General features: G+C 42.1%; 1 protein-coding gene across 6 annotated transcripts in view; it reads left to right on the top strand.

Moving 5' to 3' along the window:
- The window catches only part of EML1 (EMAP like 1), a 149599-nt gene that overhangs the window by 10455 nt on the left and 112823 nt on the right, over positions 1-26321 (top strand). For 4 of the 6 annotated variants that reach the window (XM_063439770.1, XM_063439768.1, XM_063439766.1 and 1 more), the window contains exon 1: positions 23982-24151. The exons of 1 other annotated variant lie outside the window; for it this stretch is intronic. In XM_063439770.1, coding sequence (XP_063295840.1) covers positions 24037-24151 — 115 coding nt within the window. In that variant the 5' untranslated portion in view covers positions 23982-24036. One more of the 6 variants, XM_063439769.1, reaches the window with a different exon arrangement.

The raw sequence follows: 26321 nt of genomic DNA, 5'->3' as shown, positions 1-26321 counted from the left end.
GAGGAGCAAGACCAAACACAACAGGCATCCCAGGGTGCTCGTTGTCACCTATCTGGTACCCGTGGTGTTGTACGTGGCTGGGGGGAAGAACATACCTTCAATGACATCAGTGAGGAGGAGGAACGGGAAATGAGTAGCTCGGCATCCAACCTTGTGCAAATGGGTTCTTTCATGCTGTCCTGCCTGTTGAGGGACCCTCGTATAAAAAGGCTGAAGGAGAACGACCTGTACTGGGTGTCCACGCTACTAGACCCCCGGTATAAGCAGAAAGTGGCGGAAATGCTACCGAATTACAACAAGTCGGAAAGGATGCAGCATTTGCAAAATAAATTAAAAAGTATGCTTTACACAGCGTATAAGGGTGATATCACAGCACAACGGGAATCTAACAGGGGGAGAGGTGGAAGTCATCCTCCTCCTCCCACGACCACGCCGGCAAGGACAGGACGCTTTAAAGACGTGTTGTTGATGGAGGACATGCAGAGCTTTTTAAGTCCTACGCGTCGCCACAGCCCTTCGGGATCCACCCTCAGAGAGCGACTCGACCGACAGGTAGCAGACTACCTCGCCTTAACTGCAGATATCGACACTCTGAGGAGCGATGAACCCCTTGACTACTGGGTGTGCAGGCTTGACCTGTGGCCTGAGCTATCCCAATTTGCGATAGAACTTCTGGCCTGCCCCACTTCAAGTGTCCTGTCAGAAAGGACCTTCAGTGCAGCAGGAGGTATTGTCACTGAGAAGAGAAGTCGCCTAGGTCAAAAAAGTCTAGATTACCTCACCTTTATTAAGATGAATAAGGGATGGATCCCGAAGGGACTGACACTGGGCGATACATTCGATTAAAAAAGGCCTGATGAGATGAGCTGCCTTGGGCTAAAAATGGTCCACACGCTGCTGTATTTTAGCTCTGAATGACGTTTGACTTGCGTGACTTATCCGCCACCAACTAGGGTTCAAGCCGCCATGTTTTAGGGCACTTTCTGCCTGTGAAACAAACATCAATTTTTCTGGCCGCTGCTACAGCAACAATACTAAACTCACCACTCCTATCTGGTGGCACATTAGCTTGCCCGCGCAGTGCCCCAAATTTCAAGTAAGAGGACCGACCAAGCATCTTCTTCCATCTCCCTGTTACATAAATCAATGCCATATCCATAGAAATTGTAGAGAATATCCAGGATAGTTTTACAGGGCCAAATCATGTCGCCTGTTGAAAGAGGTGACCTTGCTCGGGTCCCAGGTGTGCGGTTCCTTAAATGGCTGCCATATACACGTCCACTGATAGGAGACGCGTAAGGTATTAAACTGATATGAACATTTACTAAACTCACCACTCCGAGTGCTGTTATTTATTTAATTTTTTTGTGGTGAGGCTTTACAGGACAGAGTGCTTCTCCACGGGACATGTTAACTCACGGGCAGCTGGCTCATCAAGGAACCAGAGCAGCTTGAACGAGGTGACCTTGCTCGGGACCCAGGTGTGCGGTTCCTAAAATGGCTGCCATATACACGTCCACTGATAGGAGACGCGGAAGGTATTAAACTGATATGAACAATACTCCACTCCTATCAGTAGGTCCGTCCCATTGTGATTTATGGCCCCCACCCACCGCGCAGGGGTGGGGGCCGAGGGGGGAGGACAGTAGGTCCCCCCATTGTGATTTATGGCCCCCACCCACCGCGCAGGGGTTGGGGAGGACAGTAGCTCCCCCCAGTGTGTATCATGGGCTTTGAGGACAGGTGTCAATCCATACCTGCCAAGTGACCCTATGTAGGGGTAACAGTCCCTATTTTGCTCTGTGTCAGTGTGTATCATGGTCTCTGTGGACGGGGAACAGTCTCTATTCTGCTCTGTGTCAGTGTGTATCATGGTCTCTGTGGACGGGGAACAGTCTCTATTCTGCTCTGTGTCAGTGTGTATCATGGACTCTGTGGACGGGAACAGTCTCTATTCTGCTCTGTGTCAGTGTGTATCATGGTCTCTGTGGACGGGGAACTGTCACGTCTAAACATTTGTTATGAAGGAACACAACTGCAGATTTCTTATAGTTTGAATATTTATTATAAAAAGTAAAAGGTATTGACTTTAATTCCAATTTACAGGTACTGTAGCTTTAAGTAATAAACGATAACTAAAGTCCACAATTATAGGCACTGTAGCTCTAAGTAGTAAACGATAACTGAAGTCCACAATTATAGGCACTGTAGCTTTAAGTAGTAAACGATAACTGAAGTCCACAATTATAGGCACTGTAGCTTTAAGTAGTAAACGATAACTGAAGTCCACAATTATAGGCACTGTAGCTTTAAGTAGTAAACGATAACTGAAGTCCACAATTATAGGCACTGTAGCTTTAAGGAGTAAACGATAACTGAAGTCCACAATTATAGGCACTGTAGCTTTAAGGAGTAAACGATAGTAAATTGCAGATACTGAATCAAATAAAGTCTCTTAGTAGAATTAACGGTTTAGGTGATAAGTAGTTACAATAGCTGTTCCATAACTTTAACTGAAGCAAGACTGATGCAGATAACTGATATGCAGTATGAGTTGAAGTTAGCTGTAATGGGGTTGATTTTACCGAAGGACTTTGGAGACAGGTAATAACAGCTTTTAGATGCAACGCTTATCACATTGGTTTTACTTAGCTTCCGGCACATAGAACGCTGGTTCCCGAGATCTCCTCAGAGGCGGATGAAGAGTGTTTAAGCTTTAGCCGTGGATGAGGAGAGGTGAAGGGAACTTTGCAGAGTCTTTCAGTCCGGTCTGGTAGCAGAGGCTTTCACAACGAGTTGTACCGGTTGGTAGGTACGGAACGTAGTTTAATAATCCAGCGTCGATCAGCTGGTGCAGTCAGATTAAATAGGCAGACCGTGTCATAAAGAGGTGTGGCTAGGCTCCGTGGAACCAGGAAGTAAGGGAATACCGTAATTAAGGCATGACAGTATCCCCTCCTTAATGAGCAACCTCTGGGTGCTATTGACTTGGCTTAGAAGGGTAACGTTTGTGAAATCTGGAAATTAATTTGTCAGCATGAACGTCAGAGGAGTTTTCCCATGTATCTTCATCAATTCCATATCCTTTCCATCTGATGAGGTATTGTAAGGAGCCACGATGGATCCTTGAATCCAGTATACTTTGAATTTCGTATTCTTCTTCACCCTGGACCAATATGGGATCAGGAGAAGTAGTGACATTTCTTTGGAAAGGGTCAGGATGATGAGGCTTCAACAAGGACACATGAAAAACAGGATGTAGCTTTAAAGTTGGGGGAAGTTTCAATTTAACAACATTACGGTTGCTAACCGATATTATTGGAAAAGGACCAAGGAAAAGAGAACTTAACTTCTTTGATGGACGATTTGTAGAGATGTTCTTTGAGGAAAGCCAGACAAGATCACCGATTTTATAAGAAGGTGAAGGTTGTCTTTTTGTATCAAAAAACTTCTTTTGATTGGAGGAGGCCAATTCTAGATTCTCATGCAATTTCTTGAATAAAGAGGACATATGAGAAATTTGATTCGAATCAGAGAGATTAGATGAAGAAATTGTCTGAGCAGGAAAAGAGGAAGGATGAAATCCATAATTGGATAAAAATGGAGTCATTTTACTGCTGGTATGAAAAGAGTTATTGTATGCGAATTCTGCCATAGGTAACCAAGTTATCCAATCGTCTTGTAAGTGAGAACAATAACATCGTAGATATTGTTCTAAGCATTGGTTGACTCTTTCAGTTTGTCCATCTGTTTGAGGATGATATGCAGATGATAGTTTACGTTGGATATGAAGAGTGGCACATAATGCATTCCAAAATTTGGAGGTAAACTGAGTTCCTCGGTCTGAAATGATTTCGTCTGGCAGTCCGTGAAGTTTAACTATGTTATCAAGAAATATTTTCGAAAGTTCAGAGGATGTGGGTAACTTCTTTAAAGGAATGAAATTAGACATTTTCGTGAAGCGGTCTACCACCACTAAAATGGTGGTATGATGATGAGAAGGAGGTAATTCTACCAGAAAATCCATAGAAATGGATTGCCAAGGTCGTTCAGGAATCGGTAAATTCAATAATTGACCAAATGGTTGATGATGGACATGTTTTGATCTTTGGCAAACAGAACAAGATATGACATAAGATTCAATAGTTTGGTCTTGACGAGGCCACCAATAGTATCTTTTAGACAATTCAAGGGTCTTTTTTATACCTGGATGACCTGCCAGAGGAGAATCATGAATGAATTCGAGTACTTTAATTCTGAAAGAGGGAGGTACGTAAATCCGGTCTTTGAAATAGTAGAGACCGTTTTTCTTGGATAATTTCATTGATTTAGGAAGTTCGAGAGCATCTTCACTGAGATCTTTAATGTCATCAATAAGAGAAGATAAGATTCCAATGATTTTAGGCGAAGGAGGTTCAATTTCAGTGTCCTTATGGATCCTGGAAAGGGCATCAGCCTTTTTGTTTCTGGACCCAGGTCTAAAGACGATTTGGAAGTTGAACCGGGAAAAAAAGAGATTCCATCTTACTTGTCGAGCAGACAGTGTTTTATTGGAGTGAAGATATTCGAGATTTTTATGGTCAGTATAAATGATTAAAGAGTTCCGAGCGCCTTCAAGAAGGTGTCTCCAGGTTTCTAAAGCCACTTTGATACTTAGTAATTATTTTTCTCCTGTAGGATAATTCTTTTCGGCAGGAGATAATGATCGTGAGAAGAAGGCGACAGGATGAAGAGGTTCTTGAGGAGTTTTATGTTGAGAGAGGACAGCTCCAATTGCAACTTCCGAAGCATCCGTTTCAAGGACATAAAGATATGAAGGATTTGGAAGTTGAAGAATAGGAGCTGTTGTAAACTTTCTCTTTAATTCAGTGAAGGCAGTTTGAGCCTTCTCGTTCCAATTGAAGGGATGTTTTTTACTGTTAAGTTGATTGAGAGGGTGAGCTATCTCAGAGTAGTTTTTAATAAATTTTCTGTAGAAGTTGGCGAACCCTAGAAATCGCTGTAATTCTTTTACTGTAGAGGGAACAGGCCAGTTTATAATACAATCGACTTTTGAATTATCCATACCTATTGAATGAGGGGAGATGACATAACCTAAGAAGGTTATTTCTTTGACGTGAAAAATACATTTTTCGGGTTTAGCGAATAATTTGTGATTTCTGAGTCTTGATAACACCCATCTGACATGTTTTCTATGTTCCTCAGGAGTGTTGGAGTATATGAGAATATCATCTAAATAAATGATGACACAGACGTCCAATAGGTCTCTAAAGATCTCATTTATGAAATGTTGAAAAGTTGCAGGGGCGTTGCAGAGGCCAAAAGGCATCACCAGATATTCGAAGAGGCCATATCTTGTTCGGAAAGCAGTTTTCCATTCATCATTAGCCTTTATCCTGATGAGATTATATGCCCCGCGAAGGTCAAGCTTGGTGTAGATGGTAGCAGTTTTCAATCGTTCAACCAGTTCATTGATGAGGGGAAGAGGATAACGATTTTTAACTGTTATTTTGTTTAAGGCTCTGTAATCAATGATAGGACGTATAGTCTGGTCTTTGTTTCTTACGAAAAACCTACTTGAGGCAGCAGGTGAACTAGAGGGTCTAATGAACTCTTTCCGTAGGTTTTCATCTAGATATTCTTTGAGAATTTGTAATTCAGCCTCAGAGAGAGGGTAGATGTGCCCAAAGGGTACTGGGGCACCAGGTATGAGGTCTATAGGACAATCGTAGGAACGATGAGGCGGGAGCGTTTCAGCTTCTTTTTTACTGAAGACATCTGAAAAGTCTGAATAACAAGAAGGTATGGTTGGTTCTTTGGAGATTTGAAGAATAGGAATTTGCTGTAAACATGTTTCTTTACAATAATGTGAGTTAAAGGCAGGGGCGGACTGAGAACCCTCAGGGCCCCCGGGCAAAATAAATCAAGGGCCCCCTTACAGGCCCCACCCATACTCCGCAGCAAGCGCCACCCATGTCCCGCCTCCATGCACCGCCTCCAGCCACACCCTACACAATCTTTAGACACAAGGAACAAAAGTGCAATAATCCCTTCAAGGCCCCAGTAGAGACTACAATTGAGGGCTAATGGGCCATGGAGGGGGGTCTTTCTAGCAGAGGCTATCTCAGTGTCCTTTAGAGAGTGTGTTAGAAAGAATCCCCTCCAGGCCCTATTAGAGACTACAATGGAGTCTAACAGGCTTGGAAGGGGGTCTTTCTAACAGAGGCCATCTCAGTGTCCCTGCTGGAAACAGTCGCCTCCAGGCCCCAGTAGAGACTACAATTGAGGGCTAATGGGCCATGGAGGGGGGGAGCATTCTAGCAGAGGCTATCTCAGTGTCCTTTAGAGAGTGTGTTAGAAAGAATTTCCTCCAGGTCCCATTAGAGACTACAATGGAGTCTAATGGGGCCTGGAGGGGGGTATCTCCAACACTCTGGTTCCTATTCACAATATAGCAACACAACATAGCTGATACCTAGGCCAAGTTGGCTCCTCTTACCTTAATTACTGTTGCTGGCTGGCAGTCTGTGGGCTTGCTGGAAGGCTGTGGGCTTACTGGCTGCGGCTGGCAGGCTGTGGGCTTGCTGGCAGGCTGTGGGCTTGCTGGCTACTGCCGGCAGGCTGTGGGCTTGCTGGCTGCGGCTGGCAGGCTGTGGGCTTGCTGGAAGGCTGTGGGCTTACTGGCTGCGGCTGGCAGGCTGTGGGCTTGCTGGCAGGCTGTGGGCTTACTGGCTGCGGCTGGCAGGCTGTGGGCTTGCTGGCAGGCTGTGGGCTTACTGGCTACTGCCGGCAGGCTGTGGGCTTGCTGGCTGCGGCTGGCAGGCTGTGGGCTTGCTGGCTGCAGCTGGCAGGCTGTGGCTTGCTGGCTGCGGCTGGCAGGCTGTGGCTTGCTGGCTGGCAGGCTGTGGCTTGCTGGCTGCGGTTGGCAGGCTGTGGGGTTGCTGGCTTTAAGCCTAACTGGTGGCCTGTAAGCTGGCTGGCTGTCTACTGGCCAGCCTGTGGGCTGGCTGGCCTGTGGGTTGGCTGGCTTGCTGGCTACTGGGGCACTCGTAGATTATTTAAAGAAATAATCCATGCACAATAACCACTACTACTCTGTGTAGTCGTTATGGTGCCAGGAGGGCCGGGCCCCCCTCCCAGAGTAAGTAGTCAAACCGTTTAAGAACAGTTTGACAACTTACCTGGGGTCTGCTGGGATATGAGGCTGTAGTAGGGTATAGGAGCAGTGGTGCAATGTGTAAGGGGTGCAGTCTGTGTGAAAGGTTCAGTGTGTGTGAGGGGGTGTAGTGTGTGAATGTGTAGGGTGTGTGGGGCAATGTGTGTACGAGGGGGCTGTGTATGTGTGTGGCAATGTTAGTATGGGGGGCTGTGTGTGTATGGGTGGGCAGTGTATGTGTGTATGTGTGTGTGTGTGAGGCAATGTGTGTAAATGTGTATGGTGTGTGGGGGCAGTGTGTGTGTATGGTGTGTGTGGGGGCAGTGTGGGTGTATGGGGGGCAGTGTGTGAATGTGTATGGTGTGGGGGCAGTGTGTTTATGGGGCTAAAGTTCACTCTCACCACTGCGACCACCAGGAATACCTGGTGGTCACAGTGTTGAGAGTGAACTCTAGCCCGTAGCTCCAGGGCTAGAGTTTACTCTTGCAAGAGCCGTAACGTTGCCGTGGTAACCGCGGCAACGATCTGTGCTCGCGCAAGAAGGACCCAGAGGAGCTGCAGGCTGAGCTCCCGGGTCCTCTCTTCCTCCCTCCCCTGCCGGCTGCCCGCACGGTGCCTGCGGACAGGGGAGGGGGCAATTGCCCTCCTCTTACTCCCCCCTCCCCCTCTTCTTACCCCCTTCTTACTCCCACTCTCTTCTTACCCCCATTCTTACTCTCCCCTCTTCTTACTCCCCCCTCCCCCTCTCCTTACTCCCCCTTCTTACTCTCCCCATCTTCTTACTCCCCCTCCCCCTCTTCTTACTCCCACCTCTTCTTACTCCTCCCTCTTCTTACTCCTCCCTCTTCTTACTCCTCCCTCTTCTTACTCCCCCCTCTTTTTACCCCCTCCCCGCTCTTCTTACCCCCTCTTCTTACTCCCCCTTCCTCTTTTTACTCCCCCTCCCCTCTTCTTACCCCCTTTACTCCCCCCTCTCTTCTTAATCTCCCCTCTTCTTACTCCCCCCTTCCTCTTTTACTCCCCCTCCCCCTCTTCTTACTCCCCCCTCCCTTCTTACCCCCTCCCTCTTCTTACCCCCCCTCCCTCTCTCTTCTTACCCCCTTTACTCCCCCCTCTCTTCTTAATCTTCCCTCTTCTTACCCCCTCCCCCCTCTTCTTACTCCCCCCTTCCTCTTTTACTCCCCCTCCCTTCTTACCCCCTCCCTCTTCTTACCCCCTCCCTCTCTCTTCTTACCCCCCTCCCTCTCTCTTTTTATCCCCCCTACTCCCCTCTCTCTTTTTACCCCCTCCCTCTCTCTTTTTACCCCCCTCCCTCTCTCTTTTTACCCCCCCTCCCTCTCTCTTTTAACCCCTCCTCTCTCTTTTAACCCCCTCTCCCTCTTTTAACCCCCCCTCCCTCTCTCTTTTAACCCCCCTCCCTCTTTTAAACCCCCCTCCCTCTCTCTTTTAACCCATCTCTTTTAACAACCCCCCTCTCTTTTAACCCCCCTCCCTCTCTCTTTAAACCCCCCTCCCTCTTTTTACCCCCCCCTCTCTCTTTTAACCCCCCCTCTCTCTTTTAACCCCCCCTCCCTCTCTCTTTTAACCCCCCCCTCCCCTCCCTCCCTCTTTTTACCCCCTCCCCGTAGTGTGGCCGAGAGGCTCTGCGTCCGCGGTGCCGACCGGATTGATAGGAAGGTGCACACACACTGAGTGTGCACCTTCCGGTCAGTCCGGCCGGGTACAGGAAACAGAAACTCCTGTTCCGCGCGGAACAGGAGTTTCTGTTTCCTGTACCCGGCCGGACTGACAGGAAGGTGCACACTCAGTGTGTGTGCACCTTCCTATAACTACGGCCGGCACCGCGGACGCAGAGCAGCTCGGCCACGCTACGGGGAGGGGAGGTGAGAAGCTGCAGCCGCCTGAGCGCTCTTAAGAGAGCGCTCAGGCGGCTGCAGCATTTAAAGGGGCGGCCGGGCCCCCTGATGGCGGGCCCCCCTCCCGGCCGGGCCCTCGGACCATGTCCGAAGTGCCCGACCGGTCAGTCCGCCCCTGGTTAAAGGTGATAGAGAAAGGAGACCATGAAATTTGAGGGTTGTGGTTCCTTAACCAATTGATCCCTATTATAACGGGATAGAGAGGTGATGGAATAACATCAAATACTAGAAATTCAGTATGAATATGATTGGTGGTTACCTTTAGAGGGATGGTTTCATGAAGAATCGGTCCCGAGGAGATAAAGGAGCCGTCAATCACTTTAATAGGAACAGAAATGGCTTTTTGAACACAAGGAATTTTATTCTTTGTTACAAAGGTTGAATCGATGAATACTCCATGTGCACCAGAATCGATGAGAGCTTCAGTCACAATTCTCACCTTATCCCACTGTATTACAAGGGATACAGGTGTGAACGGAGTGGTCGATGTTGAGGGGAGTGCACTGAAGATCGCAGAGGTATAGGCTTGTCTACCGGCCTTTGTCCGTTTTAATAAGGGACAATCAGAGACCAGATGATCTTGAGAGGCACAATACATGCATAGGTTTAATTGACGTCTTCGGTTCTTTTCTGCAGGAGTGAGAGGACTTCTTATTACCCCTATTTCCATAGGTTCACTTGGTAAGGAAGTCTTTTCTGGAGCTTTTGAGGGAGTAAAAGGTCTTCGGTCTTTAGAATGAAAAAGGGCTTTTTCTGCCTTTCTTTCTCTTAATCTTCTGTCAATGCTGATTGATAAGTGAATTAGAGCGTTCAAAGTAGTAGGGAGTTCTGTTCTAGACAGTTCATCTTTTACAGCTTCAGATAAACCAATTCGAAATTGGTTGCGCAATGTGATGTCATTCCATTGCGTTTCTACAGCCCATCTTTTAAATTCAGCAATGTAATCTTCAACAGGTCTATTTCTTTGCTGTAGTGTTCTGATTGTTAAATCAGCTGTAGCTTGTTTGTTAGGATCTTCATAGAGAAGAGACATGGCTTCAAAAAATTCATCCAGTGAGTCTAAGATGGGGTCGTCGTTTTCCAGAAAGGAATGGGCCCATGACATAGGTTCACCTCTTAGAAAGGAAATAACCGAACAAACTTTAGTTCTTTCTGTAGGATAAGATCGAGGTTTCAAAGCAATTAATAGTTTGCAGGTGTTGAGGAACTCCCTGTATTTTGAACGATCTCCAGAGAACTTTTCTGGGTTACATACAGCAGGATCACTAGCCGAGTGCAGAACAGTATGAGGAGTATGAGTTTGTAGATCTCTGACATAAGTGAGAATTCTTTCGTTGGTAACTTGCAGGTCTTGCACACCTTGGGCTAGTGTATCAACTCTTAGATTCAGCGTAGTTATAGTAGAATCGAAATCTGCTGGATCCATTACAAGGGCTGGATTATTCTGTCACGTCTAAACATTTGTTATGAAGGAACACAACTGCAGATTTCTTATAGTTTGAATATTTATTATAAAAAGTAAAAGGTATTGACTTTAATTCCAATTTACAGGTACTGTAGCTTTAAGTAATAAACGATAACTAAAGTCCACAATTATAGGCACTGTAGCTTTAAGTAGTAAACGATAACTGAAGTCCACAATTATAGGCACTGTAGCTTTAAGTAGTAAACGATAACTGAAGTCCACAATTATAGGCACTGTAGCTTTAAGTAGTAAACGATAACTGAAGTCCACAATTATAGGCACTGTAGCTTTAAGGAGTAAACGATAACTGAAGTCCACAATTATAGGCACTGTAGCTTTAAGGAGTAAACGATAGTAAATTGCAGATACTGAATCAAATAAAGTCTCTTAGTAGAATTAACGGTTTAGGTGATAAGTAGTTACAATAGCTGTTCCATAACTTTAACTGAAGCAAGACTGATGCAGATAACTGATATGCAGTATGAGTTGAAGTTAGCTGTAATGGGGTTGATTTTACCGAAGGACTTTGGAGACAGGTAATAACAGCTTTTAGATGCAACGCTTATCACATTGGTTTTACTTAGCTTCCGGCACATAGAACGCTGGTTCCCGAGATCTCCTCAGAGGCGGATGAAGAGTGTTTAAGCTTTAGCCGTGGATGAGGAGAGGTGAAGGGAACTTTGTAGAGTCTTTCAGTCCGGTCTGGTAGCAGAGGCTTTCACAACGAGTTGTACCGGTTGGTAGGTACGGAAGGTAGTTTAATAATCCAGCGTCGATCAGCTGGTGCGGTCAGATTAAATAGGCAGACCGTGTCATAAAGAGGTGTGGCTAGGCTCTGTGGAACCAGGAAGTAAGGGAATACCGTAATTAAGGCATGACAGGAACAGTCTCTATTCTGCTCTGTGTCAGTGTGTATCATGGTCTCTGTGGACAGGGAACAGTCTCTATTCTGCTCTGTGTCCGTGTGTATCATGGACTCTGTGGACGGGGAACAGTCTCTATTCTGCTCTGTGTCCGTGTGTATCATGGACTCTGTGGACGGGGAACAGTCTCTATTCTGCTCTGTGTCAGTGTGTATCATGGTCTCTGTGGACAGGGAACAGTCTCTATTCTGCTCTGTGTCAGTGTGTATCAGGGGTTTTGAGGACAGGTGTCAATCCATATCTGCCAAGTGACCCTATGTAGGGGGAACAGGCCCTATTCTGCTCTGTGTCAGTGTGTATCAGGGGTTTTGAGGACAGGTGTCAATCCATATCTGCCAAGTGACCCCATGTAGGAGGAACAGTCCCTATTCTGCTCTGTGTCAGTGTGTATCAGGGGTTTTGAGGACAGGTGTCAATCCATATCTGCCAGGTGACCCTATGTAGGGGGAACAGTCCCTATTCTGCTCTGTGTCAGTGTGTATCAGGGATCATTAGGATAGGTGTCAATCCATATCTGCCAAGTGACCCTATGTAGGGGGAACAGTCCCTATTCTGCTCTGTGTCAGTGTGTATCAGGGATTTGACTATCTTTATTCAGATTCAAAAATTACAATTCCAGGAAAAATGTAACAAACATTTACAAGAACATGTTATGCACATCATAGAAACAACGTAAACCTCTTTAAAGCCACAAACTTAAGACAAAAAATACGTACACACAATGTGTAAGGGTTTGAAAGAATATTCTGAATCCTTACATGTTTACTTTATCGTTTGTTTGATTTTTGTGAACCATATATAAACTACAAGCAGCGTGAAAACTATAAAAACTCAAGTGGCCATGCTGATCAAATTAAATAGTATGCTTTACACAGCGTATAAGGGTGATGTCACAGCACAACGGGAATGTAACAGGGGAAGAGGTGAAAGTCATCCTCCCCCTCCCACGACCCCGCCATATCTGCCAAGTGACCCTATGTAGGGGTAACAGTCTCTATTCTGCTCTGTGTCAGTGTGTATCAGGGGCTTTGAGGACAGGTGTCAATGTTAGGTGATTTCTGCCCTTTATGGATTAAAAGCAGACTCTGCATCAACTGTGCAATTTTCCATGGGAGTTTTGCCATGGATCCCCCTCCGGCATGCCACAGTCCAGGTGTTAGTCCCCTTGAAACAACTTTTCCATCACTTTTGTGGCCAGAAAGAGTCCCTGTTGGTTTTAAAATTCGCCTTAATGTTCTCTCTGTAAGGGCACAAGATGAGCTAAAACCAGCTTGAGATCTGAGCGGGGACCCACCGAAGGGCAGGCTAATTAAAGCTGTTCTCCGTTCTCGCCTTTTTTGCTACTTGTTTCTCTCTTCATAGGCTAACCAGTTCTAATTTCACCAGTTCATCTTTATTCCTGCATTTCAGATTCCAGCATGCAAAGTCTATTCAGTTGTAAAACCGCAGCAATGCTAACAAGTTCGCCGCAGTCATGATCTGCAAGCCATCAGCAAAGAGAATCAAAGACCCATTGTACAGCGCTGCGGAATTTGCTCCCATCATATAAATAATAATAATAAGGACAGCGCGAAAAAAATGGACAGCACAAAAATGCATTCCAAATAAACAGAAGAGGGTTTAAAAATATAATAATAATAATAATAAGTGCATTAACAGGGTCATTTACTAAAGAGTGAATTCAAAGTAAACTTCAAATTGAAGGCCTGAGTAGACAAACTGAAAGCAGAGCTGACATAGTCTGACACACACTCACACAGACACACACATACACTGCAGCATTTCAATCGATTTGGGTTTGTTTTCTTATTTTAAGTGCATCCAATAGCTACAAGGGCACATGGGACGAGATGTGAATAATTTCCAGTTAGTAATTGCAAGAGTAGTATTGCTTTTTCCATTAGCAGAGATTCCTGGCATTTTTCCGGAGAGGTAGAACAATAAAAGCCAGGAGGTCCATAAATTATTTAAAGTTCTTTCACTCTGTGTACTAATACTCATTTGTATGTTGACACAGCACAGATTTCTGTCTACGTATTACAATTCATTTTCATAAATAATGTATGTAAAATGACTTAGGGCTGCCTGCCTGTAATGTACCTCATCCCATGTATCTCTTATATGCAAGTAAAACAGAATTATAATATATGGGTCAAACTGCACATGTAAAGCCTCATATCACATTGTGGTATATGAAACTGTCTGCGGGTTAAAAACTGGGTTCCACAAAACTAATCCTTTAACCCCTTAAGGACACATGACATGTGTGACATGTCATGATTCCCTTTTATTCCAGAAGTTTGGTCCTTAAGGGGTTAAAGTTCTGCCAGTACCTCACTCAGTTTTCCATACCTCCCATTCTATCTCATCAGACTCCAAGAAAGAGTGTTTTTAGTTTTTTAACCAACTTTCCCAATTACCCCATTAGACTTATTTCATTATTCCTACAACTTAAAGGGACACTATAGTCACCAGAACAACACAGTTTAATATAGTAGTATAGTCAGTCCCTGCATTCATTTTCATATAAAATCGATTACTTGCCTGCCTAGTAACACCTCTAGTAGCTGTCACTCAGACAGCCACCAAATGTGCTTCCTGGGTCAATGCTGCACGATGTGTCTACATGCAGACACTGAACTTTCCCCTTTCAGATACATTGGCATTGATTCAATGCATCTCTATGAGAAGATGCTCATTGGCGCAGAGTGTCGTTTTTGCTGCACATGTGTATTAGCCTCCCAATGCTTTTGCGTGGGAAAGCATTGGATTGGCTGAGATCGTCAAATTTGATGATCTCAGCTACATAGGTGGAGCGGGTCGGGGCCAGCCGTGGCAAGACCAGCGTGATGCGGGACAAAGGGTGAGTAAAACACTCTTTTAAAGCAAGGGGACTGGGGCCAGAAACTTAATCTGTACTTTGAAAACTATAATGTCTGAAATACATGTTTCTATTCCTGACACTATAGTGGTCCTTTAATTCAATCTCTACCCCTAAAATTCTCTTCATCTCACTTTCTCTGAAACCCCTTATTTCCTTATTTATGTTAAAAATGTATCTTCTCCCTCTCATTCCATCATTCTCTCATCATTTCATCATTCTTTACCAATCAATGCCTCTCATTATTTCATCTTCTCATTCTAGCATCCAACATCCATTATATTGTCCCCAATAGTGTGATGTCATAATCCACTTGTCACCTTTACCATGTCACTATCTTTCATTCCCCTTTTCATTCATTCTCAAACAAACACATATCTAAAAATGTTCAATACCTAAATAGACACTGAGGCGCAGCATTTCAAATCATTCTAAACGTCAATCAGAATGACATCATAGTGCAAATTATTATAACATTGTTACAGTTTGTTATGGCATCTATTCTTAACGGTGTAGTGGGACTAACATTTTCATGTAAACAGTGACATCACTGCAGTATCATAAGCAACATCAACATAAAAAAAAATCCCAGGCATTGGTGTATATATACACATAACACTCCCAGGCCCCAGGGATTCACAGACATAGTCACAACTGATGCAATCTGACTTGATAGGAATGCACTTGACATACAAACGGCAACAAACCAGATCCATCAGGAAATCCCATATACTACACAGCTAGACGGTGTGGACAACCAGCCAAGATAATACGTAGAGAGGGAACCACACAGGGAATATTTTTAAAAGTCACCGAAATTTAGCAGCTGCAAAGGAATCTAATGAAAACTGCTCAGATACAATCCAAGGGTACGCAACACTTGTTTTATGCAAGCACACCCATCGTCAAAACTCTTTACTTGGGCATGACTGACCAGGGTGACTGAACAGATATTGCACTCACTGCTTCCGTAAAACAATCATACTATTGTCAAGTTTAGTAAATAGGACACAAGGATCATTTACATGTACATTTGCATGTTCTGTGCGCTGCCAAATTTACTAGAATTATTAAAGAGGGGAACAAGTATTTTCACACCCAGATTAATTTGATTAATCTAGAAGGGAAGGACTAGCTTTAGGCATTGCGAAACCCCTAAGCAAAGAGACGTGCTGTGCTACGGCCATATACAGGGGCCGTTCTGGGTTAAATACAATGGTTAAATGTTACTTTAAAAAAAACACTAATTTAAACAAACATAAGACAATTTCAGAATACTGCATTTATAACATAAAAGTCAACGTTTCAGCTTCTAATTAGAATTTTTATCAAGACCGTTAAAAATTATATAGCTACATATTGCAACATTTATAGTGAGAAAGAAATGTATCCTTTACATAAACGAAAGAATGAAGACATTGTGTCCCATTATCCAAACGATACCATTGCCAATCTATTAATACATACATCTTTTAATCCGAACAGATTAAAAACACTTTATCACATAAAGCAAACAGTGATGCCTTGAAGACTCGCATAGATGGTGTAGAAGTGCAAAGATCAACATGTTTGGTAAATAACGTACGCATCTTATGGGTTCAGTCACTTGTGTGCAGAAAATCCCAGTGTGCATGCCACCGCTAAACTGATGTTCAGGGTAATAAAAGAAACCACAGTGCTCTGCATTCAAAGTACAAACAACACCATGGGTGTAATTTCATAATGAATCTAACAACATATGGTCTTTTAATTTGTCATTTATTACCCAAAACATCTTGTAACCTCAATGAGATGCTATATTGTATAAAGTGCTCTTCTTGCAGTTTATCCATCTTGTTTATACAGATACTTTATGATATTGCTGGCTTTAGAACTTATACAGGACCAATATAGTGTTAAGAATACAAACCTGTATTCCAAATGCTATGGGCAGGGCCGGTGCAAGGATTTCTGCTGCCCTAGGCAAAGATCCATTTTGCTGCCCCTTCATATCACTCACTCTCTGACAGACACACACACACGCTGACACACACACAGAAACTCACTGACACACACACACAGAAACTCACTGACAGACATACACACAGAAACCCACTCTCTGACACACAGAAACCCACTCACTGACATACATACACTCACTCACTGATAGACAAACTCACTCACTGATAGACACACACACTCACTGACACACACAGACACTCACTGACTGACATACACTCACTCACTGACTGACAGACACTCACTGACAAACCCTCACCTCTCTGGGGTCCAGTGTGGAGCAGCTCATCACTCCTACCGCCCGCTGTTTAGTATGCCGCGGCCGGAATTACGTCATATTCCGGCTCCCGGCATCACAGAGGGTGCGCGAGGGAGGAGTGAGAGGCTGCAAGAAGAAGGTCATCAAGGTAAGAAGGTGCCTGCTCTGCCATACTTTTACAGGGCTCCTCTGTGCGCCCCCACCTTTGGGTGCCTGGAGGAGTGGCCGGCGCTGAGGACAGGGGGAGCCCACCAGGAAATATACTGGTGGGCATCCCCAGCAGGCTGGCACCCTAGGCGAATGCCAAGTTCACCTAACGGTGGTGCTGGTCCTGGCTATGGGACAAGTTCTGTATAGGTACCCCCTCTGTTTAAAAAAATAAACACATCTTTTAATGAAGTTTTACTTACCTTTTTGCAGAGCAAAAGCCTCTTAAATGCTGCTTACCTGTTTGCTTCCCGTGATACCACGGAGGTGGCGCAACCTCCTCAGCCATGGTCTAATCCCGGCTTTCCCAAACTCCGGCCCTCCAGATGTTGCTGAACTACAACTCCCATGATTCTCAGCCTATTTAATTCATTGAATCATGGGAGTTGTAGTTCAGCAACATATGGAGGGCCGGAGTTTGGGGAAACCTGGTCTAATCCAAAGGTCAATATAGAGGAGTGTTGAGGACCTAATGTGCATGTTCAGAGAGTGCCTCAGGTGCATTTAAACATCCCTGTAGGAAAGCATGGAGTCAATTCTTTCCTATGTGAGCTTCCATGTTACGTGACAGTTACGTGGAAATAATTACACACACGTTACGTGGAGATAATTCTAGAAAACGGCAATGTTTTACATTGCATGGTTCAAAGAGCGGGGGCCCTGCACCCAGACCACTTCATTCAGATGAAGGAGTTTGGGTGATTATTGTCCTTTTAAAGAGTATTATTGTTATTACTCCTGTGCTTAACATGAAAAAGAAAGAGTTTAATAAAGTGACAATTGTGCTGCTGCCAAGAAAATTGTGTCAAATTTAAAGTGCCAGTGTGTCTAAGATGTTAATGCTTGAAAATAAAATATATATATATAAAAATTAAATATATACCATATTAAGAGTTCTTTTTCAGCATGTATAAAATGATAAAAGTGCCAAATATTATTATAAAAAGTGTTTTGTTTGTTTTTAAAGTGGCATTGCTCCTCATAAATTGACATCCTTTTAACAATGGATATACATACCCAAAAAATATTGAATATTTAGATTAAATAGAAGACTTATATTTGATTCTTCTACACACACAGGATGAAGTGATTTCTATAAAAATTATGAATAAATTAGTTTTTCATTTAATCCATATGGTGATAATGTGTTTAATTCCTGTATGCGTACAACTTCTTCATGAACTGACAACGTGGCTTGGCCCCCTCCTTTTATTGGGATTGGGATATGATTGAAGATACTAGTTGTTTTGTTGCTGAAAACCATATTTGGAATCGTTAGAGAAGATGTATTCCTTTTTGGTCTTGAAAAAAATTCAGATTTTTCGCTTTATCAAAAGCTTCTTTAAGAATATTGCGATGTACACCCTATTAACAAATATTTGGTACATATGTTTTAATTGTTCTTCCCTAATGTCCTCCATTGAATTATTCCTTATAAATCCTAAAAACTGTGTATGAAGTTTACAATTACCTTAAATAGGTGGTGGGGTGGGATTGAGTGCTAACTTGAGTTTTGATCCATTGGCTTTGTATTAAGATAATATTCAAATTTCCTAAGAGATTTCCACATCCAAAAATTATTTTTATCTTTGCCCTCTGCTGTGTTCCTTTTCACAAAATGAATACGTCATCTATGAATCTATAATAACCTTGAGCTTATCTTGATACAGATTAAAAAAAGCATTTCTTTTTAAAATTATAAAGACATTGCATACATCAGGGGCCATGGCTGCCCCATGTATATTCCCAACTTCTGGGCATATCAGTTCTGTTCTGTGCTGTACTATAAGGAAATTAAAATATCTAAGGAATAAATATAAATTAAAACCAGCTTACGAAGAATAACGGGTGATAAGGATCCTGCTCAAACAAGCTTATAGACTTAACTGTCCATATAGCAGTAAACAATTGGAGTCCTGCGTCCAAGGATCATAATCTCATTACTGATACATTGTTTATGCCAGTAAACCTACTCATCTGCAGGTCATAAAACCTCTGCGGAATCAAAGCCATAAAACAAGATCTAGCAGTTGGGTTTTAGTAGGCAGATTGGCAAAATTTATATTTACTTATAATACTTTTTGTTGCTTTTGATCGCTTTACCAAACCATATCTCAAGTTATTATTGTTTTGGGTAATTGTAGAGACTATTTTATTTTTGGTGAATATTTTGCTGGTATGAATATCAGAACGTTTATTTCCCTGTTGTATAACTTGATTGATGGCTGAAGGGAACTGCGTGGCAGCCAACAGCCAATTTACATGCAGTAAGTGATGAGACAAAGGAGGAAAGCTTTGGTTAATTTACATTCTTACTTTGCCTTAGAGATAAAATATGCTCTGTTTTATGAAATACTAGGAATGAAAATAAAAACATAAATACTGAATTATGAGAAGAATGTTATTCAAAATACAGATAGTCTTTGAATTGTGACCGTTTTAAAGGATACCAAAGCATTAAGAAGCTGGTTTACTTACAGCACATTGTCCCTTTGATATCAATTCACAGGAGACTGACAAGTAATTGTCTCTATTATAGGTTCTTAATCTTGGCAATTTTGCTAACCATCTTAGTTCATATCAATTGTTGATTGGTGGTTGAATGGTTATGGAGAAATGAGCACAGATGTTCACACCAAACGAGCCATATTAATAAGATTTGTGGGGCTTAAACCAAATGTCTTTTTAATATTAAACTTCTGGTCTAACAATTTAAACCCCTTTGGGAATTACCAATTAAGGATTAACACTTCCATTAGTAAATGGCACTGACAGTGTGATCCCCTGTTGTTCTCAATCTGTTTAAAGCTGAGATGACTCTGGATTAATTTATTTTGTATAAAAATAAATTAATAGAAAGGGTAGATTGTATAGGAAAAGCATAAAATGTAACCTCAGTTGTCATGGTTGAGCACAAATTGTTGGTTCGATTACATTAAGTTGGCACAATACTCACAATAAGTAAAGTTGTTAGAATAATCCATTATTCTACATCAGATGTTTTGCTTGTTAGCAAATAGACCATTAATCCAAATATATAAACAAAGTTTACACGATATACAGTGTATGTAGTGTGTGTAGGTGACACAGTGCATGTGTGTGTAGTGGATGCAGAGTGTGTGTGTGTGTAGTGGATGTAGTGGATGTTTGTGTAGTTGATGATGTGAATCGTGGATGCAGTGTGTGAAGTGGATGCAGTGTGTGTGTTTCTATAGAGGATGTATATCTGTGGATTAGGGTAGTGACAATTTTCTGTGGGCAAAAAGTTGTGGGTTGTTTTGTGGGTTTTTTTTTTGTTTGTTTTTTGTTTTTTTATTTATTATAATTTATCAATTTTATTCTCCTGTGGCCAGGGAGAAAGGACATTACAATCCTTGGTGGTCTGGGTGGCATTGTCCAGGATTCCAGGAGCCTGTATATTGAAAAGGGGGCCCAGCAAATTAAATCTACAGCATCTGGCAGCACCTCTCTCTAACTCGCGCGAGACCGATCTGTTTGTCACGGCTGGGGGCCGAGAGTTGAAGATAGAACCTTTTGTGAAGCTGAAGATTGTGTTAAGGCCGCCTCTTTACTATACAGGCAGCTGGGGTCCTGCAGGGCACATATATATAGCGATAAGCACATTGGGAAAGTGAGCATATGTACCTTGTGCCCAGTTCAGCCATATCATCTGTATCCATCAGCCCTGGCTATCTATAAAGGTTAGTTGTTATCAATATATAATTTTTCATTTCAGTAATCATCTTGGAATTGTATCATACTTTCCAAATTCTCGGGGCGAGGCTTGGATGCCATGCTGAGTAGCAGCATGGGAAGAGGGCTCTTTACTTCAGTCGCCCTATTCTCTGCAAGATGCTAGAAACTCCTGAACTTAAGTATACTAGAACACCTTGAGAACCTGTTGGTGCACTCTTGTGAACCACAACAGTGGAGCTTTGAACCTGAGTACCTACTGCCTAGTGTGGTCCCTGCTGGAAGTGACGGCCGACCTCCTCAGTGGAGTTCCGTGGGCTGAGTCTTGTCCGTAACCTGTTCCCACGCCTTTGGACTGACGGGGGTCATCCTGATCCCCACTGTGCTGACCTACAACTTCTGTGGACTTTACTAGTCACTTTTGCCTCACTTGAACGCAACTCTAAGCAGAGGTACTCCATCATGGGCTTACCCTGACACTGACCCTGCATAACCGATATAGTGCTGTTGAGAAATGCCTGCAGAGATTGAAGGCCCACTTTCAAAATTTCTGGGTAGTCCTTGAAGCACGCATAGCACCATCTCAGCCAAGCTCACAAACTGGAGATTGTGAGATTGGGGTGCAGACTTTAGGTGGACTTCAGTTTGAATACAAGCGGCTGTTCCTCTCTCTACCTACCCTTCTAGACTGAAGGCCACCTTGGGTTATCACCCACCCACGTAAGCAGAGATCCCGACGTGGACAGCGGCAACAGTCTGAATCAACCCTCCACTCTCCTTTACAGGGTAAGGACTTGGACTTCACAAGTTTCTGATTCAGTGGATCAGTGGTGCGGGCCTTCCTTACTTCCGGCCTGGGGCTTCACGGTTGTCATGCCTCAATGCCGCACAGTTGCCACCATCAGCAATCCCTCATTCTTCCAAGTGAGGGAATCGGCTGAACCTGGACACCCCATTTTGTGCAGCACTTGTGGACCTCCTTAATAGCCTGGATCTCTTAATTGCCAGCCCTCAACTCACATTCTACGTCCAGTTGCATACTCCAGATGTGCTTTATCCTGGTCTATTGTTCTCTTCATTTTAATATTCACCTCCATTTACTTTTGTGTTGTGAGTGATGGGGATCCACAGTGGATCCACCTTGTGCTCTTGTATAGCATAAATGTTTTAATAAATTTGACTTCCTATTACACGTGCACCTCATGCTTACGTTTATTTCTCTTGTCTAGCTAATGTTACGCACATAATAATTACATTTCACATTAACAGTTATGTGTTGATTGTCACTTCTGTCTGATTATGCATACGTGTTATCTTTTTTTTAATTTTCCTCATAATTTTATAAAATGAGGCAGACCCCGCAACGTGTTTAAGTGCACCCGCTCCCTGCCACTGAAATGTACCTGTTACTGTTCCTGAGAACGTCACACTAATATGTACTTCTATTGTGATTCCTTTTGCAATTGTTGTAAAACCATAACTTGCCCTTAATAAAACAAAGAATTACAAAAAAATGTTTTTCCAAATTCTCTGAATCAGTTATAATGAAAAAAAAAAAAAGAAAAGAAACCGACTACAGAGAGCAGGTGATATCAGCAGCCAATCAGAACTTAAGATTTCACAAAGGGGTAATGAGGGCCGCACACCGGTAAATCCTTACGTTCCAAGATCCACCTTGTATCGGGCCGCAAATCTACAAACTCCTAATAAAGTAATACATATAGACGGGCATCACGTCTTCGGTAAAAACGATTTCTCTTTATTAAGACATAACAAGACCAATCTTAAAACACAAATAGGATTGTATATTTGCATATTGTATATTTGTGTTTTAACCTTGGACTTAAAGGGACACTAAAACCACAAGAGACTTATATAGTCGATCTGGTACAAAGAGATTGTCCCTACAGTGTTCTAAGGACCCCTCTAGAGGCTATCACTCAGACATAATATCAAATTCCTAAAAAGCACTCCAACATAGGAATATATTGCTTACATAAATTTAGTGTGCTCCTTCAATAAACAGGAATAATTTCACCAAAAATGTAATAAGAACGTGAGACTGGAGATGGTTAATTTCATTGCACTCATCATTATTTATATGCTGAGTAATGTTTTCTATAAATAGAGCTCTTGAAGACCTATATGGTCAGTGTCGACATCATTACAGCAGAGTGTACTGTGCCTTTTCCTGAATGAGTTACAATGGTCATTATCTTGAAAAATACACTGCTGCTATGAGACATCCCACTTGCCTTATTTCAATATCATGCTTATTCTACAGATTACACAATAGGCAAGCTCTCTGTCACCTACCTTGGAATACCTAAGTGTTCCTGATCGCAAAACCTAGCCTGGTTAACTAAACAGTGAACCTAGCTGAGGGTGAACTGGTTATGGCTGCTATTAGTTTGCAGAGCAGTTACAATCATCTTTTGTGATTAGTGCCCTACATTCCCAATGTGCACATATAGAGTGATCATAAATATATATGTGACCCCCGCGGGCCCCGGTCTGCCTGTACAATGAAGAGGGAACCCAGCAAATGCAATCTTCAGCTTCCACCAGCTCCTTTCTCTAACTCTTGTGAGCGCCCAGCCATGAGAGCCCTCTGCGGATTACCATGGTAACGCTCCTTGCGACATATAGGGCGGGCTCTTGGCAGTTGGCGAGAGGAGGTGCCGGAAGCTGGAGATTGCGTTCGCTGGGCCCCCTCTTCAATATATAGGTGCCTGTCAGTCTGCACAGTGACACCGGACCACTAGGGAGTGTACGTGGGGGATAAACTAGTTATCCAAAAAAACACTCATGGATAGGGGTTAATGGGATATGATTGGTCCACACAGACTAAAGGGATATTCTGATTGAAGTGTCTCATCTGCTGTGGAAGGGGTCTGCGCGCAATCATCAGCAGACTCTGACTCAAAAATTTTCAAGATATGTAAAAAATTTTAAATTTTATTTTTTTTATTTTTTTATTTTAAATGTGCAATATTTGTAAGCTTTATATGTATGTTTTTTTTTGTTTTTTTGTTTTTTAATATAGGGCCTATTTTTATCTATACTAACCCTTTAAAAATATATATAACTATCCTCTTTTTGTAACACCCCCTCAATTTGTGCAATTGTCCGCATCTTGCTGCCAAATGTAGCAGAAGGGTTAAAAAAGCCAATGCAGAACTCTTTAAAATGTACCCTTCGTATGCCAAAGTGGTATGCAAATCATTTGCTTCACACCTTCCATAACATCAATCCAGAAATCTTAAAGAATACACAAACAGAACATGTTCTTCTCTTTTCAGAACAAGTAACACAGCATCACATTGCTTCTCAAATTTTTGCAATGCAAATTAATTTGTCAGTCTGAATTTCCATATCCCTTTGCAATGACACTGTGATCCTAATCCGGATTTATGACATCATCTTAGATTTAGCTTAAAGAAGACTTGCTACGAGTAACAGGTGTGTATTAAGCATCAGTACTGCCGCCATAGCCATTTCTTAGCTTTCACGGAAAAAGACAGGATTTCATAGACCCATGAGTACCGATCACGTCGAATTCGCAGCGAATGGGACTTGTCTGAAGATTATGAAGTCCATTCCTGAAGAAAGCATTTCAATGAGTCACACAGGAGCTTCAGGTCCCATAAAAGGTCATTAGCAATTGTATTCTGATTTTCACAGACACAGTAGCAATGAATTCACTGTGTTAGCCTGAAGTATACTGATTTGTTGATGGAGTTATTCACTAAGCTGGGAATTGTAGAGAATCGACAAGGTAAGTACACTTTTTAGGCCAAGCTACTTGAACAGAAAAAAAGAATCCTAATTTAGGGAATTTCTCCCATTTACGAATTTTGAATTATAATTTGCAATACCATAATCAGATCTCCCTGCTTTTCAATCCAACTGGTTTGTAAAATGTAGCTTAAAATAAGTAAATTTGATAACAAAAACTATTCAGGCAGTTTTAACCTTTTTGACCTCTGAAATGTTTATTCATTTGTTTAATATGTGGGTTTTTTTTTATACAGAATGTTCTAATGATGTATGTGAAGAAAGCTCTATATTTCAATAATGTATCAGAATATGTGCTGATACAGACATTGTGTTGCAAATATGTATTGAATAAAATCTGACTATTCCATGCAAGAACGAGAAGTAGTTTGTTTTACAGTACAGGCAATTATATCAATATAGTGTGTTAAATACCAACATGTACGTACAGAACAATTTTAAAAGGCATACACTGTTAGAAATCCCATAATTCCATAGGCCCACGCTTTGCATTATGGGATTTGTGTTCATGGATTGAAGGATTCATCTTACTCTTTTGATAGCTCATAATACTTTAGAGATAATTCTCATTTAATTAATTTACTTAGATTACAGTGAGTCCATTTGCAATAAATAAGTGATTTATGTTGCGCAATGTTCTCACCACCATCTATATTAAAGGGTTAGATAAATGATTGCTTATTTTATGTTATTCTATGGAGTCCCATTCCAGCCATTTTTTCAGCATTGTATAGTGAATACTTTTAAAGCACGCACAAATGGAAATGGCTTCAAAATGGGTTGCTTTGCCTTCTTTTCGATCAACCACAGACTCAACTGTGGCCAGTTGAATGTGATGAGCTTGAGCCTTTTTTCAACCTAGATTACTATATAGTTGAATAGCTGAAAAGAGACTTGCGTCCATCAAGTTCAGCCTTCCTCACATTTGTTTTTTGCGGTTGATCCAAAAGAAGGCAAAAAAACCCAGTTTGAAGCACTTCCAATTTTGCAGCAAACTAGGAAAAAAAATCCTTCTTGACCCCAGAATGGCAGTCAGATTTATCCTGGGATCAAGAAGCCATTACCCTACATTGAAAAATTATATCCTTGAATATTCTGTTTTTGCAAGTATGCATCTAGTTGCTGTTTGAACATCTGCATGGACTTTGATAAAACCATTTCTTCAGGCAGAGAATTCCACATCCTTATTGTTCTTACAGTAAAAAAAAACTTTCTTTGCCTTAGACAAAATCTTCTTTCTTCCAGTCTAAATGCATGACCTCGTGTCCTATGTATAGCCCTGTTTGTGAATAGATTTCCACACGATGGTTTGTATTGGCCCCTAATATATTTGTATAATGTTATCATATCCCCTCTCAGCCGATGTTTTTCTAAACTAAAGAGATTTAAATTTGTTAAACTATGTTATTATATATTCATTTGAAAGATCCTATTTTCAAAGTTCATGGTCTTCATTCAGTGTTGTGGGGAAGAAACAGGAACTGGCTGAAATTTCTCAGCCAGTCTTTTTATTTCCTTGTTTCCTTCAGATACCAGCAAATCCATCAAATTTACTCTCATGCAACTATTATCGTTCATTTATTTAAATTCATAAAATGCCATTCTGTTATAGAAATGTCACCACCTCCAAATTTCCTATAGAACCAAACAAAAGTGAATACTGCAGTGTTCACAATGTCTTTATTCAATCTAAACTAAAGTATCAGATTTCAAAGTTCAGACTTTAATCTAGATTTGAAGGGGAAAAAAATTGTCCAAGTCAGCAAAGTGTTCCATTTTTGGTTTATCCTTTCATTTTTCTAAAAAAATTACAACATGAATTACCACTGAGTCAGGAAATAATATAATTTTCCTGGGACAGAACGAAAGGACAATCTGAATCTTTCCTACATAGCAAGGGATGTTTTTATTTATAATATTATAGTAGTCGGTAGATTAACTGATTGAGACACTCCTTATTCTATTCCCCCATCTGTTGTTGCATATATTGGTGTTCACGTTGGTATGCAATGTCTCCAATTACCT

The sequence above is a fragment of the Pelobates fuscus genome, chromosome 13, assembly GCF_036172605.1.
Source record: "Pelobates fuscus isolate aPelFus1 chromosome 13, aPelFus1.pri, whole genome shotgun sequence".
NCBI classification, from domain to species: domain Eukaryota; kingdom Metazoa; phylum Chordata; class Amphibia; order Anura; family Pelobatidae; genus Pelobates; species Pelobates fuscus.
The sequence above is the reverse complement of the archived record's forward strand: the minus strand, read 5'-3'. Positions and strand labels throughout refer to the sequence as shown.